The 16,172-nt window shown below is 34.1% G+C and overlaps 1 protein-coding gene across 1 annotated transcript; it reads right to left on the minus strand.

Moving 5' to 3' along the window:
* Positions 1-1,455: 1,455 nt before the first annotated feature.
* Positions 1,456-8,132, minus strand: LOC108344206 (ABC transporter C family member 10). The gene is made up of 11 exons (XM_017582672.2): positions 5,952-8,132; positions 5,411-5,731; positions 5,242-5,328; positions 4,522-5,109; positions 4,286-4,450; positions 3,783-4,077; positions 3,426-3,640; positions 3,037-3,342; positions 2,899-2,962; positions 2,456-2,695; positions 1,456-2,135 (listed from the first exon to the last, which is right to left on the minus strand). Exons 1-11 carry the CDS (start codon positions 8,031-8,033, stop codon positions 2,023-2,025), a joined length of 4,476 nt encoding a protein of 1,491 aa, XP_017438161.2. The 5' UTR covers positions 8,034-8,132; the 3' UTR covers positions 1,456-2,022.
* Positions 8,133-16,172: the final 8,040 nt, after the last annotated feature.

Raw genomic sequence — 16,172 nt, forward strand, 5'->3', positions numbered from 1 at the left:
GCTGCATCTCTAATCAAACAAAAGTTATCTTCAAAAGAGACTTTGAAGCCTCTTTCAATCAATTGGCCAACACTCAACAAGTTCTGTTGAATTTCTGGTACAAAAAGGATATCAGAAATTAACTTTGTACCTGAGCAACTTGTTATTGCAACAGTTCCCTTTCCTTTGACTGAAATATAATCATCATTGCCTATTTTGACTTTGGTGATGTTGGTTGGCTTTAAATCTTTGAAAAGCTCCTTGTCAAAGGTTATATGGTTTGTGCAACCACTGTCAATTAGCCAACTTTCATTTTCTTCACTACTTGCAAAACAGGTGGCCACAAATAATTGATCTTCCTCCTCCTCCTGTTCAACAACTTTAGCTTCTTCCTCTTGTGATTGATTTTTGCTCATGCATATGACTGCTTCATGTCCCATTTGATTGCACTTTATGCATTTGGCATCTGGTCTCCTCCAACATCTGAATGGAGGGTGACCCATTTTGCCACAATGTTGACAAGGAGGGTAATTTTTTTTTTCAGCCTTTTCTTTGTTGTAATTATTTGCACTGCTTTGAGTGTTGGCTGGATGATTCTTCTTGTAATTTTTTGCTTGTTGGCTTTTGGCTAGAAGAGCACCTTCTGTAGCATAATCTTCCCTCATCAATCTTCGTTGCTCTTGGGCTTGGAAGGCATGTATCACTTCAACAAGAGTGATTTTAGAAATATCCTTTGTATTTTCCAAAGAAGTAATAGATTCTTCATACCTTTCTGGTACGGTCACCAAAATTTTCTCAACAATTCTGGAATCTGTAAAATTACTTCCCAATAATTTTATCTTGTCAGCAATACCCAACAATTTGTCTGAATACTCCTTGATTGTGTCAGACTCTTTTATCCTTTGAAGTTTAAATTCTCTCATCAAGTTAAGCACTTGCATGCTTCACATTTTTTCATCTCCAGTATATTCTCTCTTCAGATAATCCCAAATTGCTTTTGCTGATTTGAGAGTCATGATCCTAGTAAAGATGGTTGCAGAAATGCCAGCATAAAGACATAAATTTGCTTTTACTTTTCGGGTTTTCTTCTCCTTATGATTTTTGATCTGGGCCACAGTGGGATTGTCAAGCAGCGGAAAGATTTCATAATCTTCTTCTATGACTTCCCAAAGATCTAAAGCTTCTAGGTAAGCCTCCATTTTAACAGCCCAAAGATCATAGTTTTCCCATTGAAAATTGGAAGAGTTGCTTGGGAAAAGCTTATTTCAGAATCCATTCTAAGGTCCCGTAAGAAAAAAAGCTCTAGATACCAATTGTTGATGTTTATAAGAAAGCAAAGTTTCTTTAATAGAGAACAAAAATGAACAAAACGGAACGAGAAAATATATTGAAGGAGAATATATGGAAGGAGAACAATAAAAACTTATTTTATTGAATCGTCACAATTTATATAAAATTTAAAAGAAATTACTCACTAACAATGTGTTCCTAGAATTAAGTCATTAAATAAAATGCATGAATCAAAATAACAAATTCCTTAAAACTAGGGAAATAATAAAAAATAAAACAGAATTAAAAGATGAGTCCTGAAGCAATTTTCTAACAAAAACAAAATTCAACTCTCCTTCTTTCTTGTGTTTTTCCTTGTACTTACATTTGTTTTGGTGTTATTCAATTGTTGTTGCATCATTGCACTAGTCAAAACAACCCTTTCACCAAGCTCTTCAAAACTAGTTTCAATCCAGCTCCATAAATCCTTGGCACATAGAAAAACTTTTCATCAACTCACTCCAATTATGATAATGCAGACCATCAAAATGGAGAATTTTATCTTAAATCTGTGTTGTATTCTCTTCTCTCTTAGCTAAATTGCAGCTTAGTTATATACATCAGGTAGTTTATTTAACAACAAATACCTCTTCGTCTCGTAGTTTATTTATATCCATACTAACACGTTATCATTTACTTTATAGCCTCAAAACTTCTTCAAAGCAAACGATAGACACATAACAATATTGACATAAATCAAACATTTTTGCATGATCAATGTGATTCTGCGGATTGGAAATGAGACCAGTACTCCTTCACAAGTTGCTTGAACAGCGATCCTTCTTTCGCCATCAACTTCGTGGGTTCATCATACTCCACCAACCTTCCTGTAAAAAGCAAGTAAATGATAAAAAAAAAATTCAAGTGTGTAAAACAAGTTCTCCATATTCTACAAGGTGTCCAAATCAACTAACCCATTGTTTATCACATTGCCCTTTAACTAGTGAATGCAAGCAAACCGTATGCTAAACAGCATGCCTATGCAATCCATGGTGAGTGCCAAGCCAAGTGTTATAGGTAGAATTCTAGTTAGGAAGGTATAAACTCAACTATTTGCATTCTTTATTAGTTTGATATTAGCATAAGAAAATGAGAATGGAGTTATGGATAGTTTGATAAAGATTTTGGTTTTCTATATCCAAATTACCATCACTGATTGAAAGAACCATAGTGCAATCCATCACAGTTGGTATCCTGTGTGCTACAGTAATCACTGTGCAATCTGCAAACTCAGTCCTGATTGTTTTCTGTAGAATCAAATCAGTTGCATTGTCAATTGATGCAGTAGCTTCATCCAACACCAATATCCTACTTCTCCTTAAAAGTGCACGCCCCAAACAAAATAATTGCCTCTGTCCCATGCTCCAGTTTGATCCATCTTCAACAACTGTATAACAACATTTTTCTAGCTGTTATTACCCAGGAAAGTACTAGTGACATAATGACCATCAATGTTTGAACAGAACAACAGTTTACAACCACAACTGTGGCTGCATGAACCTCATTTCTGCATTTTCCAACAATATTATGTATTGTCACAAAACCCAACTGAGATTTCAAACCTTGATTACCATAAAATTGCCAATGTACCTGGGGAGTTTAGACCCTCAAATTTCTCTTGGACAACTTCTCGTAACTGACATTTCCCAAGAACCTTCATGTTGACCAAATATTAAGCTTCATTTGAAAAGTTAAGCACAAAAATAAACAGAATGTGGTTGGTTTTACCTCCCATATCTCCTGATCAGAGTATTGAGATAAAGGGTCTAAATTATATCTAACAGTTCCATTAAAAAGGGTAGGATCCTGAGGTATAACTCCAAAACGTGACCTCAAATCATGAAGGCCAATTGAAGATATGTCTATGCCATCAACTACAATTTTTCCACCTGCTGGCTCCACCAGACGGAATAATGCACTGATAAGAGTGGACTTTCCACTGCCTGTCCTTCCAACGATTCCAATCTTGTGTCCTGCTTTGAATGTGCATGTGATTCCATGAAGTATAAGTGGTCCATCAGGCCTGTATCGTACCTGTCTTGGTACAAACAAGCAAATTATATATGCATATCATTTCATGTTTGAACATTATGATTAACATTTGAAGTATCAATTACCTGCAAGTATTTTAGCTCTACTTTACCAGCAACTGGCCAATTTGAAGGAGGACGATTTCCTTCTATTACTTCTGGGGCCTCACTTGGTATATGCATATACTGATTTAGCCTCTCCACAGAAATTATGTAATTTGCTAGATTGCATTGACTCTGAATTGAAAATACTAGTTGAGCATTTAGTGTAAGGCCATAAGATAGAGCCATGCCAATGAATCCTAGAACAAAGGATATTTGAAATTAATAAACTTGCATATAGGGAGATACTGATACTGTTTGATGATAAAAGTAAAACACTATGAAGATAATTGTAGTGCTAAAATCCATTATATTTCACATGTAACATGACAGAAGTCTCACCAGAGCTGAAAGTCCCTGGTGGAAGTGTAACCATGCATAGTGCTGTGGAGGAAAGAAGCACTGCACTAACTATTTCCAATCTCTGAATCAGCCACTCATTTGAGGCAAAACTATGGAAGAAGGGACTAGCATTGATGTCAATTAGATCAAGACTCTTCTCAAAGAAACGATCGTCTTCTTCAAATGCTCTTATTGTCACAACTCCAGCATTAGTTTCTGCTACATGATTAGCTACAAAGGACTTTGTTGTGCCATTCATCCGCATCACTTCTTTTGCGGTGTAAAAATAGTATTTCTAGTTTTAAAATGGAAATACTTTGTTCAGTTTCCAAACATGAATGTCTAATATTGTATACACTAAAAGATCAAGAAAAAGTTACCAAAAGATAACTGCTAAAAGCTAAAGAACAATGAGCATTATATAGTCAAATTGATAGTGCCAGTCAAAATAGAAGACACCATTTTAGTATCACAGTATTTTTCAAAGAAGAGTTTGCCATTACCTGCAAGCGTATTGCAATGTAAACCATCGGTACAGCGATAAACAAGATTTGCCAAGTGATAATTGCTAAAACTATGAGGTTGGTATAGAAGTTTGTAGTACCTCCCACAGTATAAGCAATAATAAAAGGGATGTCAATATCCATAATGCTTAGATCTGATGAGACCTGCATAGGACATGACTATCAAAATACTATTATAATTCATAGCATCGAAAGAAATTATTCAACATACATACCCTACTAAGTATTCTTCCCAATGGTGTAGAATCATAAAAGGACATCGGTGCACGGAAAAGGGAGTTCATTAACTGTAAAAATATATATTTTGATGATTGAATGCCCAAGGAAACTAGAAGTACAGTTCTGATCAGCAGAAAAACAGTAGAAAAAGCCCCAATCATGAAGTAAACAACAATCAGCCGCAATGTGCTAACTTTGTTATTGTCAACATTAGCAGCCATCCATGAGTTTTGCAATATCTGGCAAATGACAAACAAGAGGTGACAAAGAGAAGTCACAAAGAAGTATACATAGCCTTTCGTCTGATTCAAATACTGCAAGTAAGGCTTCAACCCCGTGTCTCCTATCTCTCTCTCTTCTTCCTTTATTAGCTGATTTCCATATGTGTCTTTTGATTGGTTCTCCTTGAAAGCTTGTGTAATCTCTTTAGCAGATATTGAAGGCCTCTTGGAAGAAGACACATTCATAGGATTGTTAGAACCAGCAGTTTTTTTGTGAGCATTAACAAGATCTTGGAATTCTTGGCTTGTGGACAACAAATGATGGTAAGGAGCAGATTCTAGGATTTCCCCATTTGACATCAACTGGGGAAAAGATAAAAAAAAAGGAACGTCAGTAACTTTCAATTCATTTCTAATTTACTATCACTAGTAATGTGCAGGAAACAGAGAAAAGAAGACATTCAGCATAATCATGTTCTGGTTTTATTGAATTACCAAAACAGAATCAAACGCTGGTAGAAAGTCAACTTGATGAGTAACGAGTAAAACAGTTTTCTCTTTCAGACCATCCATGATGTATTCCTGCAAAATTTAAAAACCATATTTGAATAAAGACTCACATAAAACATGATGGTAGAGTGTGAAGTAAGGAAGATGACATTACATTAAACAAATTTGTGGCAGTATGTGCATCAACAGCACTGAATGGATCATCCAAGAGATATACATCAGCATTCTGATAAAGAGCACGCGCAAGTTGAATTCGCTGCTTCTGGCCTCCACTCAAGTTAACTCCTCTCTCACCTATTTGAGTGAGGTCTCCGTGGGGAAACAGCTCCAAATCCTTTAGTAGTGATGATCTACGAAGTGTTTCTTGATATCTATGAGCATCCAAATCTGATCCAAACAAAATATTTTCCCGTATAGTACCAGTCTGTAGCCATGCTGTTTGAGAAACATATGCAAACTTTCCATAAACTCCAATCTGCAATTCAATAGAGAGAATTAAACACCTATTGATATTACATCTGAAAAGAAGGATAAGAAAAAATAGTACTCAGTATAGTGAGTTGAATGCATATGCTAAATATAACTACTGATTATGAAGTAGAAATGTCATGAACATTATATATAGCCAATAACAGTACCCAAAGATTTAATAGTGTATTCTATAATATAGAAGCATAAAAGGAATCAAATATTACAGTTCCTTTTATCCTTGGAACCTCTCCGAGAATTGTAGCCAAGAGGGTTGATTTGCCTGAGCCAACTTCTCCACAAATAGCAAACTTTTGCCCTTGTCTGATCTCCAAGTTTATGTTCCTCAGTGTTGACTTTGATTCATTACCTTCCCATGAAAAGTCAGCAGATTTGATTGTAATTGACCCTCTACTGCCATCAAAACTTTTATTCCTGAAATTTACACTTTGCAATTCAGGTGCATTAAGGAACTGAATAATCCGGTAAAATGCGACTTTTGCTTGAATGACCACCCCAATAACATCTGGGATGGCTGTAATTGGCTCCTGTACAAGGCGTATGGTGGCCACAAATGTGAAAAGATTATTTGCATGCAGAGGAATATTCAAGAAGTAACATGTCCCAAAAGAAGCAGCAGAGACCAAAATCGGTGAGGACCAGAAAAGAAAGATGTTGTACGCCTTTCTCAGTTGCACTGAACGTAAAAGTTTCAGTTCCAAATTCCTAAGTCTTTCTATAGCCTTTCTGAAATGAGTTTCCCATGCATACAACTTCAGCACTTTCATATTTGTAAGAGCCTCAGAACTCGCCTTCAATCGCTCATCTTGTGCCACCATGAGTTGGCTCTGAAGCTTATGCTGCAACTTTGCTAGTGGAGCGTTGCAAAGCACAGTGAGGACTATCACCACCAATGAGGATATTGTTGCTATTCCAATAGCATGAAAAAGTATAACTATAGCAATACATATTTGGAGGCTTGTTGTCCATGACTGGTGAAACCAATATGGAAATTCTCCAATTCTGTAAGCATCCACAGTCACATAATTCATTATCTCACCACCAGAGTGTGTCAATCTAGCCGCACTAGATAACCTCAATAATTTTTTATAAATGGCTGCAGTAAGCAGTGATCTAACTTTCATTCCAACAAGCCTACTGCGGAAATACCACTGTCTTTGAGACAGGGACTCGATGATCTTTATGATGAAAAGTAATATGACCAATACATAACCCTCATATTTGAAACTTCCATTACCCTCAGAAACTAATATAAAAGCATTCAGAAGTACAGGACCAGTGGACAAGGTGAGTACCTTTAGCAGAGCAAAAAATCCAGTCATCAAAATCTCTCTCCTGTGGCACCAAACTATGGTCCACAACACTGAGGATTGTGATAATGGTTCTTTTCCTTTTTCCCTGTTCAAACGTTCTAAAAATGACAAGTAGCAACTTTCTGTTCGATCTGATTCCCGCAACGTGGGTATATCCTCATCCTGAAGTGTTTTCTCTTGACCCCTTCTCATCAATGGATTCAACCACCAAAATGACATCTTACTAAGGAATCCAGCTTTGGCAAATGGAGTCACATAATTATCTGGATCAACCTCACTACAGTGATCATTCAAAGGGTCGTAAAGGCCTTCATCAATTTCTCCGTCACGTTTATGTACTTTATAAGTACACAGGAGAAGCAAAACTGATCCTGGAAAAGACAGAAAATCGAAAGCTTCCTTGAAGGTCAATTTTCTGCTACTAATTGCGTAAGACATGGATAGAACACAGAAGATAAATGAAACAAAAAACGTAATAAGAGAAAACAACCACAACCATGCTCTTGGAAGTTGTTTCAATTGAAGACTTACACTTAGGCCTACAAAAAGCCATCTGAATCCTTGAAAAAGCTCTGCCAACCAAACCTTAAGAGGGAAGAGAGTGTGTCTCTTTCTTAATTCCTCCTCTAAAACCCAAATGCCTAAGCACACATACAACAGCCCTAGAAAACAATTGGTTATGGCTGAAACTAGCTGCAAGTTTGAATATCTTTCCACCTGAAACTGACCACGAAGTGGTTTGAACAAAGACTTGTGTATCAAAATGAATGCTAGCATGATCAGTAGCAAAACATCAAAGCAGATGATCAAGAATTGAATGGTGCACGTAGAAGGATCTTTCAAAAACTTGAAATCGTAACAGAAGGGTGGTTTTCCTCCATTCCCAAGACAATCAGTTTCTCCACAAGCCATGCTCCAAAAATCCTCCATCACTGTAAGTTTTCTTTGCCGCTCAAACTCTGATATGAAGGACATGAAAGTTACATCTTTATAAACAAAACATTGTCGTAATGTTTTTCCTTTAAAAAGTGAACCAAAAAATGGTCACAATAAGTAGAATAATATCAACGCTACCGAAAGATGAACCCATGAAACTCATGCCGCAAAGAACTATTGTATTTATAAAGAAAATAAAAAAATAAATATAAAAAAAGAGTAAACTTTCGTATTTATGAAAAAATGCTAAACAAAAAAAATAATAAATGCAAAGTAGGTGTAAAAATGTATTTCATGTTAGAGAACTATGGCCCTTATACTAGTACTATATCACTCTTTAATAACCATTCAATTATGAAGGTACTAAAATTCCACTTATCATTTTTAAAAACATTACTTTCATCTAACTTATACATCTTATTTTTACATATATTTATATTAAAATCTAAAATTTTTGGTAGATTTGCAGATCAAACCTATTTAATTATCCAAGGACTAAATGCATCAGACTTAAATATCTGTAATTCAGGTGAACTCAAAATTTTAAAACTCCTCTACCATGCTGTTGCAGGTTTTAGGGTGGTTTAAATCAAAATACTCAGCCCTGTTGGATTTGAAAACATGAAACATGTGTAAAAGTCAACACTCAAAAGAATGGAAATTTTGAATTCTTCTAAATGTTTAAGTTGTTATAGTGAGTGACCACATACTTAACAGCAGCAGTTATCGAAAATCACGAAGCTGAATTAAAAAATGAAAGATGAACCATTTAAGTAACGCCCAAAAGGAAAATCTGATGGATATGTAGTGTAGCACAGAAAGATATATAATAATTCTGAAGAACCTTTCAATGTATGGAACAAGATCTGTTTGTAGTTTTATCACTCCAAAGTAGTTCATATATACATGTACTAAAAAACCATTTCGTCAACTTAAAGAAGAGAAAGACAACGACTAGAAAACAAACATGTAAATAATTGTGCAGTGAAACTTTCTAGTGGTACACGTGATTGCATGACTTTGGGTGTAGAAGTAAAACAAATCATTCACACCATCTAACTGAGTATATAATAATCATATAATAACTGAGTATACAATAATATGTAACTAGTTTATTAAATAAAGAAAAACTACATGATCGATGATGGAAGAAGTAAAATGCCAGCCTTTTCTACTGTGCTTATTTTATTGTATATATAATATAATGGTGAGAGTGAATTAAAAAATTTATATGATGAGCACTGGAATAGAATATCATTGGAAAAATAGCTTCTTAAGAATGTGGTCTTCTCTTAACGTAAAAGCGAAAGATTGTTTGTTCGTGTTATAGAAAAATCAAAGTTGGGGTCAAATATATTCTCTTATTTTCCATTTTGTGGAAGATAACGTTGTCTGAAAGGAAAACCAGAGGTTACACCGGAAGAGTGAAGAGACAAAATCGATGGAAACCCTAGTACCATGTCTTCATTGATATATAAGTAAATTTTAAATCTAATATAACCTTAAAACAAACTAAGTTTGATATGATTTTTACAAGAGCGCTTGGAAAATAAAATTTACATGTGCTTAAATAATATAATTTGATCTTACTAGTTGTTAGACAGCAGTATTTTTTATTTTTTTCTTAATTTTTTTTTAAATAAAAGATAGATTTTAAACCCATCTTAAACAATCAGTTTTTAAAATGAATTTGCCTTTACTATATAATATATAATGTAAATTGATTATATTTTTAGACAATATAAAATTTTTAAGACATCTCATTGTGACCAAACATATGAATTTCAACAAATAGCAAATTTAGTTAGAAAAAATCAAATACATGACAAGGTAGGATAGTGATCCAATCACGGAATAAAATAATATATTTTGCATAAATAAATTCTCACTTAACTAAGCAAATTTTTAAATTTAATTCAATCTTATAAACTGGTTTGTTAGATTAAGTTGAACTTAAAATTTAATTTTTCATCATTTTTAATATATCACGTTAAAAAAATATAAAGATTATTATAAACTCAAATTGTATTAAGAAAAACTCTAAAATTAAGTTAGACTTAAATTTAACTTTTACAAAATTGACTAATTATAAGATAAAGTTCCAATTTACATACTCTAATTTAATCTTTTATCTCTAGTAAATATATGAATTTAATTTTAATTCGTGGAATTTCTAACACGATGTGACTTTTCTTTTCACCTATCTTCTAACCCTCCTTATAAAAAATGTAGACTGATAGGTGAAAAAAAATAAAAATACTTAAATATTTCTGTTTCACTTTTACTATTGGAATAATATAAAATTATTGTTTAGAACTTTAAAAAATTAACATAAGTATTTAAAATGTATAGTATAGGCTTACGCGGATGTAGTATCTATTTCTTATGCATGAAAGTGAGGAGATCGCGACGGGTTAAAGGTACATGGACAAATGAAATTTGTAAGTATATATGGAATTATAATATAAATTTCATATGATTCGGTATTGACATTAATATAATCTAAAGTTGTCTTGGTTTTGGCGAAAGTAGTTTTGACATATGAGTTTTTATTTAAATTATAATGGAAACCACGATGTTAGAAAAATACATATGAGCTTTTATTATTGTTTTTATGCTGAGCTGCTTGTCTTTTTTAATTGTTTCTTCTCTCGTCAATTTTGTTTTCATCTTTTCACCTCGAATTATTATATTATTTATATTAGGTTACGTTTTAGCTTTTTATACAGTTTAAACTAAAAAAGAATTTCATTAAAAATTGAAAACAACCAATATTTCATTTATATGATACTATATGAAAATTACACAATGAATGTTATAAAAATAAATAAATTCAATGCAATTAATATTAATTTAGATAAATAAAAACTTAAAGTTTTGAAAATAAAAATATATAAATTTAATTAATGCTAAAACTTATTTAATATATATATATATATATATATATCTTATTTTAAATTTACCAATTAATTTATTAATTAGTTTACCAAACCTTTCGAATTCAATAAGTTAGTTTATCATTTATAAACTTATAAATTAAAAACTTTCAACTAAGAGTTAGCATATTGAATGGTAGCTGATCATTTAATTTTTGGTTTAATAGGTTCGGAGGTCTCTATATTTGTGGGTTCGTTTCAATTGGGTCTTCCAATTTTGAAAGTGATCAATTTAGTCCCTAATTTAACAAAATTGAGTCAATAATACTCTTTCCGTTAAATGCAATGGACGTCATTAACTTTTTAAACATGTGGTATGTTGAAGCATCCTTCAAATAAAACTGTGCCACCTGCAAATAAAAGGATGTCTCAACATGCCACATGTTTAAAAAGTTAACGCCGTCCATTATATTTAACGGAAAGGGTATTATTGACTCAATTTTGTTAAATTAGGGACCAAATTGATCACTTTCAAAATTGGAGGACCCAATTGAAACGAACTCACAAATATAGGGACCTCCGAACCTATTAAACCTTAATATTTTTCAAAAAAAATCATAATCACCTATCGAATATAAAAGCGTCATTCACAAGAAAACTTTTATTGAGTTTTAGAAAAGGTATTTGATTTTTTACTTTACCTTTTACAAAAAGTTAATGATTAAAAAATATAAAAAAAAATCGTTGCATAAGGCTAAGGAAAAAAATAAATTATTAAATCAAAATATTAAGAGAGGAGGAGTGATGAGAAAACAGAGAAGGGTAAGCGATAGGAATTGGAAAATGTAAAGTGAAATGTGAAGTACAGGAGAAATAGTGTATTGAATAGTGTTTTAATTTTTTTTTTCAAATAAACACTTAATAAACATTGCAAGGTCAGACAATATGCAATCGTTGTTAGATATGCGCATTTATAATAAAATGTTTAGAAAAACATTTTAAACAAAATAAACAATAACACATTATTGTTATATCCTAAATTACGTTTCAATATCTAAAACTTTTACGATGTTATGCTAATTTTATATAAGATTATAAATAATTACAAATTACTCTTGATATATATTAAGTATTTTCAATCATTTTTAATTTCCGAGTATTCTAAATCATTTCTAATTTTTTTAGTTAATTTTGACTATTCGAGTTTAAGTATTTATGGTATTCAAGTATTATCACCACTTTTGATTTACAAGTATTATCACTACTTTTGATTTACATGTATTATCACCGTTCCTAGTTTACTATTATCACTTCTTAGTTTACAAGTATTTTCACTAGTAAAAAAACTGTTTTTTAACTCATGTTATAGGTTTCGATTTAGGTGAAATCGAAGCCTATCAAAACACAATAACATTTTTATAATTTAAGAAAACTTATATGTCTCGGTTCAAGGGGAACCGAAGCATATAAGGCATATTACCTCGGTTGATACTACAACTAATGCCTAAAAGCTCACCTGCTCCCTAACAGGTCTCTGAAATTTGAAGTCTGCGTAGAGCCTATGGCTTCGGTTCATTCAGAACCGGTGCGAAACCATGTTTATGCATCGGTTTAAGCGGGAACCAGGCGTATAACCATTTCATTTTTTTTCTAAGGACTATATGCCTCGTTGGAGAGTAGAACCGAGGCATATATGTGTGTATTGCTTCGGCTGAACCGAGGTAGTATTGCTTACCTCGTAACCCCACTGCCTCAAAAAAACTTAACCTACAATAGTGTTTCATTTCCTTCTTCCTTGAGAAACAAATGTTCTTCCTTTCTCGCGTAGAAGACTTTTTCACCATTGTTCTCGCTCTCGCCCCCTGGCTGCACCGCCCTTGCTGCTCCGCCTCCAATGCATAGCGCCCCTCTAAATTGCCCCGCTGCTCCGCCCCCTTCCCCTTTTCCTTTTCTTTTCTCCTGAGCAACCAAATCTACGAGGTGGCTCCAAAATCTCCCCCTCCACGCAGAGACTCAAGGCGACCAAACCCAAAACCGAAAACGAGATCCCTTCGTCTTCCTCTTTGTTCACCAAAACCCTACCGTCGGGAGCCACCACCACCTCGTCGTGTGCGACGGTTGCGAGCGCGGTGGCCATGGAGGTTGAACGGGGTTGCGCCATGGAGACGAACATGAAGGTTGGCGGCGGCGCTAGGTGGTGATGAACGGAGCTTCGTGATGGTGCGTCAATGGAGGTTTCTAGTCAAGAAGGTGAGTGTGGCGACTTGCGATTGGGGTTTTTCTGATGTTGATGGTGGTGGTGCGAATTAGGGTTTGATGACGGAAGGGTGAAGATTGGGGGAAACTGTTATGCTTTGCCGCGAGTTCTCTGCACACGATAAAAGGAGGCTATCACGATTTGCGTGGACTTTGGCGGTGGCTACTTCGAAGGCGGTGGTGGCGCGATCTGCTGGTTGCCCTTTTTATTGTAGGTTGTGCGAAGGAGAGAGAGCTCTCGCGACATAATGTGGTGGTTGATGGTGCGCGAAAAGCGTGGTTATGGGTGGCGATAGTCGCGACAGCGTCCTGGTTCTCTGGCTTGGTTTCTATTTCCCGCAGGTTGCCATGGATAGCGGCGTGATTCTAGAGAATGTCATGATGGCTGTCACACGTTGGAGAAGACTTCGCGTAGTGGCCTGTGGTGGTCTGATAAAGGTAGCACGGTTGTTGGGTGGTGATCCGATGTGAAAATGGAGGCTGAAACGTTAAGAAGGAACTATAGAGGCAATCATAGCTTTGTATTCTCTCTGTTTACCTATATTGTTGAATCATAGAAAGCTCTGGGCTAGGGATTATTGATACTTTCTGGATGGATGTTTTCTTAATTTATTCATTAGATATATACAACAAAACTATAGCTTGTAATATTTCTTCTACATTGCCTTGAAACAGTTTCTTGATTCAAAGTTATTTCATTTTATGAACTGCGTTCTGTGATCTTATATGCTAGGAGACTACCGGTATAGTAATGGATGTGGCAAGCATAATCCTAGGGAGATGGCACAAAAATAGGCAGAGAAAGAAATAAGGAATCTTATGAGGTTCACATTTGTTCTTCTTTCTCTTATTCTAAAATTCTTGTAAAAATCAAAGTACTTCCTCTAGCCTCTGAGTATACGCAAATCTTGACTAATTTTACTCTATTTAACAAAACTATCTCTAAAAGGCTTATAATGTTGCATCCCCTTTCTTCTACTGCCTCGGTTCAACTCTAAACCAAGGCATAAGACCCCCTCTACTGCCTTGGTTCACCAGCAACCGAGGCAAAAGCATACATCTTTTTGCCTCGGTTCTGACTTTTTGCCTCGCTTGTATATACCTCGGTTGCAGAACCGGTGCGGATAAGCGAAAATAACCGTTGTCGTTTCTCTTTACTGCACTAGTGTTTCTTACAAGACAGAAATAACTTTAGAGAGGATATATAAATAATACAAAGTATTTTTAAATTCTTGTAAATACTCTCTCTTTTTGAATGAAAGCTTTAGATAATGTAAGCTTGGAGTAGAGTACGTGTTCAATGATAACTCTCTTGCTTTCTCTCTTCTTTCTTTTTGAGTGAAAGCACTAGGCGCTACAAGCTCAGAGATAAACCATTAGAGTAGATATTAAAAGATAACTTTCTTATTCTGTTCTCTCTTTTCTTTTCTCTTTTCTACTTTTCTCTTCTCTTTCTTTTTGATTGAAAGCTTTTAAATGCTATGATCTTAGAGATAAAGCAATAGAGTAAGTATGCAATGATAATTCTCTTCTATTCTTTTCTCATCTCTTTTTGTTCCCCTTTATTCTTTTCACGTGTCTTCTCTCCTCTTCTCTTTCTTCCTTTCCCATCTTCCATTATTCTCTTCTTCGAGTCTTCTTTATATAGGCTTCCTTGACAGGTGACCATTAGACATAGACTTGACCTCTAGATAGACTTTATAGCCTTTTTAGGTGGCTTGGTCAAACTCATATCTACATTGCAGAATGCTTTATCAACACTTTTTCTCACAAATAACTTGTAGGGTCTTTTTGAGATATAAGCTTTGAGAAAACATTCACGAATGTCTTCTTATCTCTCAACCTCTTTCTAGTCCTTGTGTAGAGCTTCTGAATAAAGCTTGGTGTTGGCATTTCCTGCACACACAAAGAGAGCAAAGCATGTAAGCACAAAAGCACTTTATTGTACAACATTAAATGTTTTATGCGTTGATAATCATAAAGTACATTATGTGTTCAAAGCACACTTGCACATGTTAACATCATTTAATTAAAGTATCGTTTAATAGCAAGACATTTGAGATATGATACAAATGATATAATCCCGAAACTCTTACTTCATAAAGTTGTCTATGCAATATCACATAGTTTATGTTTTAGCAAGATCTAACGTTTAGACGCTTTATCATTTGGTCAGACACATGTCTCTCTATTCAGATAATGTTTAGACACTCTGTTAGTAGTTCTATAGTGTTTAATGCTAGTTTGAGTAGTATTTCATTTGATGAGATATCCATCGTTTATCTCTGCTTTTTTAAGACACATTTTTTATGACAATGTGATAAACGCATTTGTGATGCGAGATATATTTTCCAATAAAGTTTAGTGTGTCTCATTGTTATAAAAAATGATTTATTTTGTCATATACTTAGTGGCTTTACTCTTAAGCATTTATCGTTTAGCTTCACATTCACTTGGATGTCTCTATTACGTCAAACGCTACTTGTTTGACAAATTTACTTCAAGTACTATATTCATTATAAATGTTTTACCTTTTTAATATTCCAAATAAACAATCATATTGACAAGCATTCACTTCATTCAATATTATCTTTTAGCTTATTCAATCGTTGGATGCTACTTTTTATAAGCAATCTTTCATTAAGTATAGTTTGATAAACTTCAAAACACGGATTACTATATAGTCTAGTTTCTATAGACGCTCTTATCTTAATAAAATGGGTTATTGATGAAAAAATTCGCTACAAAGAATATTAAGTCTTTACCTCCAAGAATTATCCTTTTAATAGAAAAATAAGATAAAAACAATAAACACACCAATATAATATGAAAACTTCAAAATATGAGAAAAGCCACGACCATTGTTTGATGATAACTAGAAAGTATATGTGAAAATTCATACAGCACAAAGACAACTCTCATATACTCTTTGACCCAATTACACCTACTCTTTCCAAAACAAGAATTTAACCCAAGCTTCACAACACTCTACTACAAGAATATAAGAAAAGTCAAATACAAGCTTAAGGTGTCTTTGACTTAGGAC

This window comes from Vigna angularis, chromosome 8 (assembly GCF_016808095.1).
Source record: "Vigna angularis cultivar LongXiaoDou No.4 chromosome 8, ASM1680809v1, whole genome shotgun sequence".
Lineage (NCBI taxonomy): Eukaryota > Viridiplantae > Streptophyta > Magnoliopsida > Fabales > Fabaceae > Vigna > Vigna angularis.

Bases quoted from the DNA above. Each gene is read 5' to 3' on its own strand.
- LOC108344206 (XM_017582672.2), bottom strand. From the start codon at position 8,033: ATGTCCTTCATATCAGAGTTTGAGCGGCAAAGAAAACTTACAGTGATG. The intron at 5,732-5,951 runs GTAATATTTGAT...ATTGAATTGCAG, and splicing joins TTCCAAGGATAAAAGGAACT to ATTGGAGTTTATGGAAAGTT. The intron at 4,451-4,521 runs GTATGTATGTTG...TGTCCTATGCAG, and splicing joins TGGGAAGAATACTTAGTAGG to GTCTCATCAGATCTAAGCAT.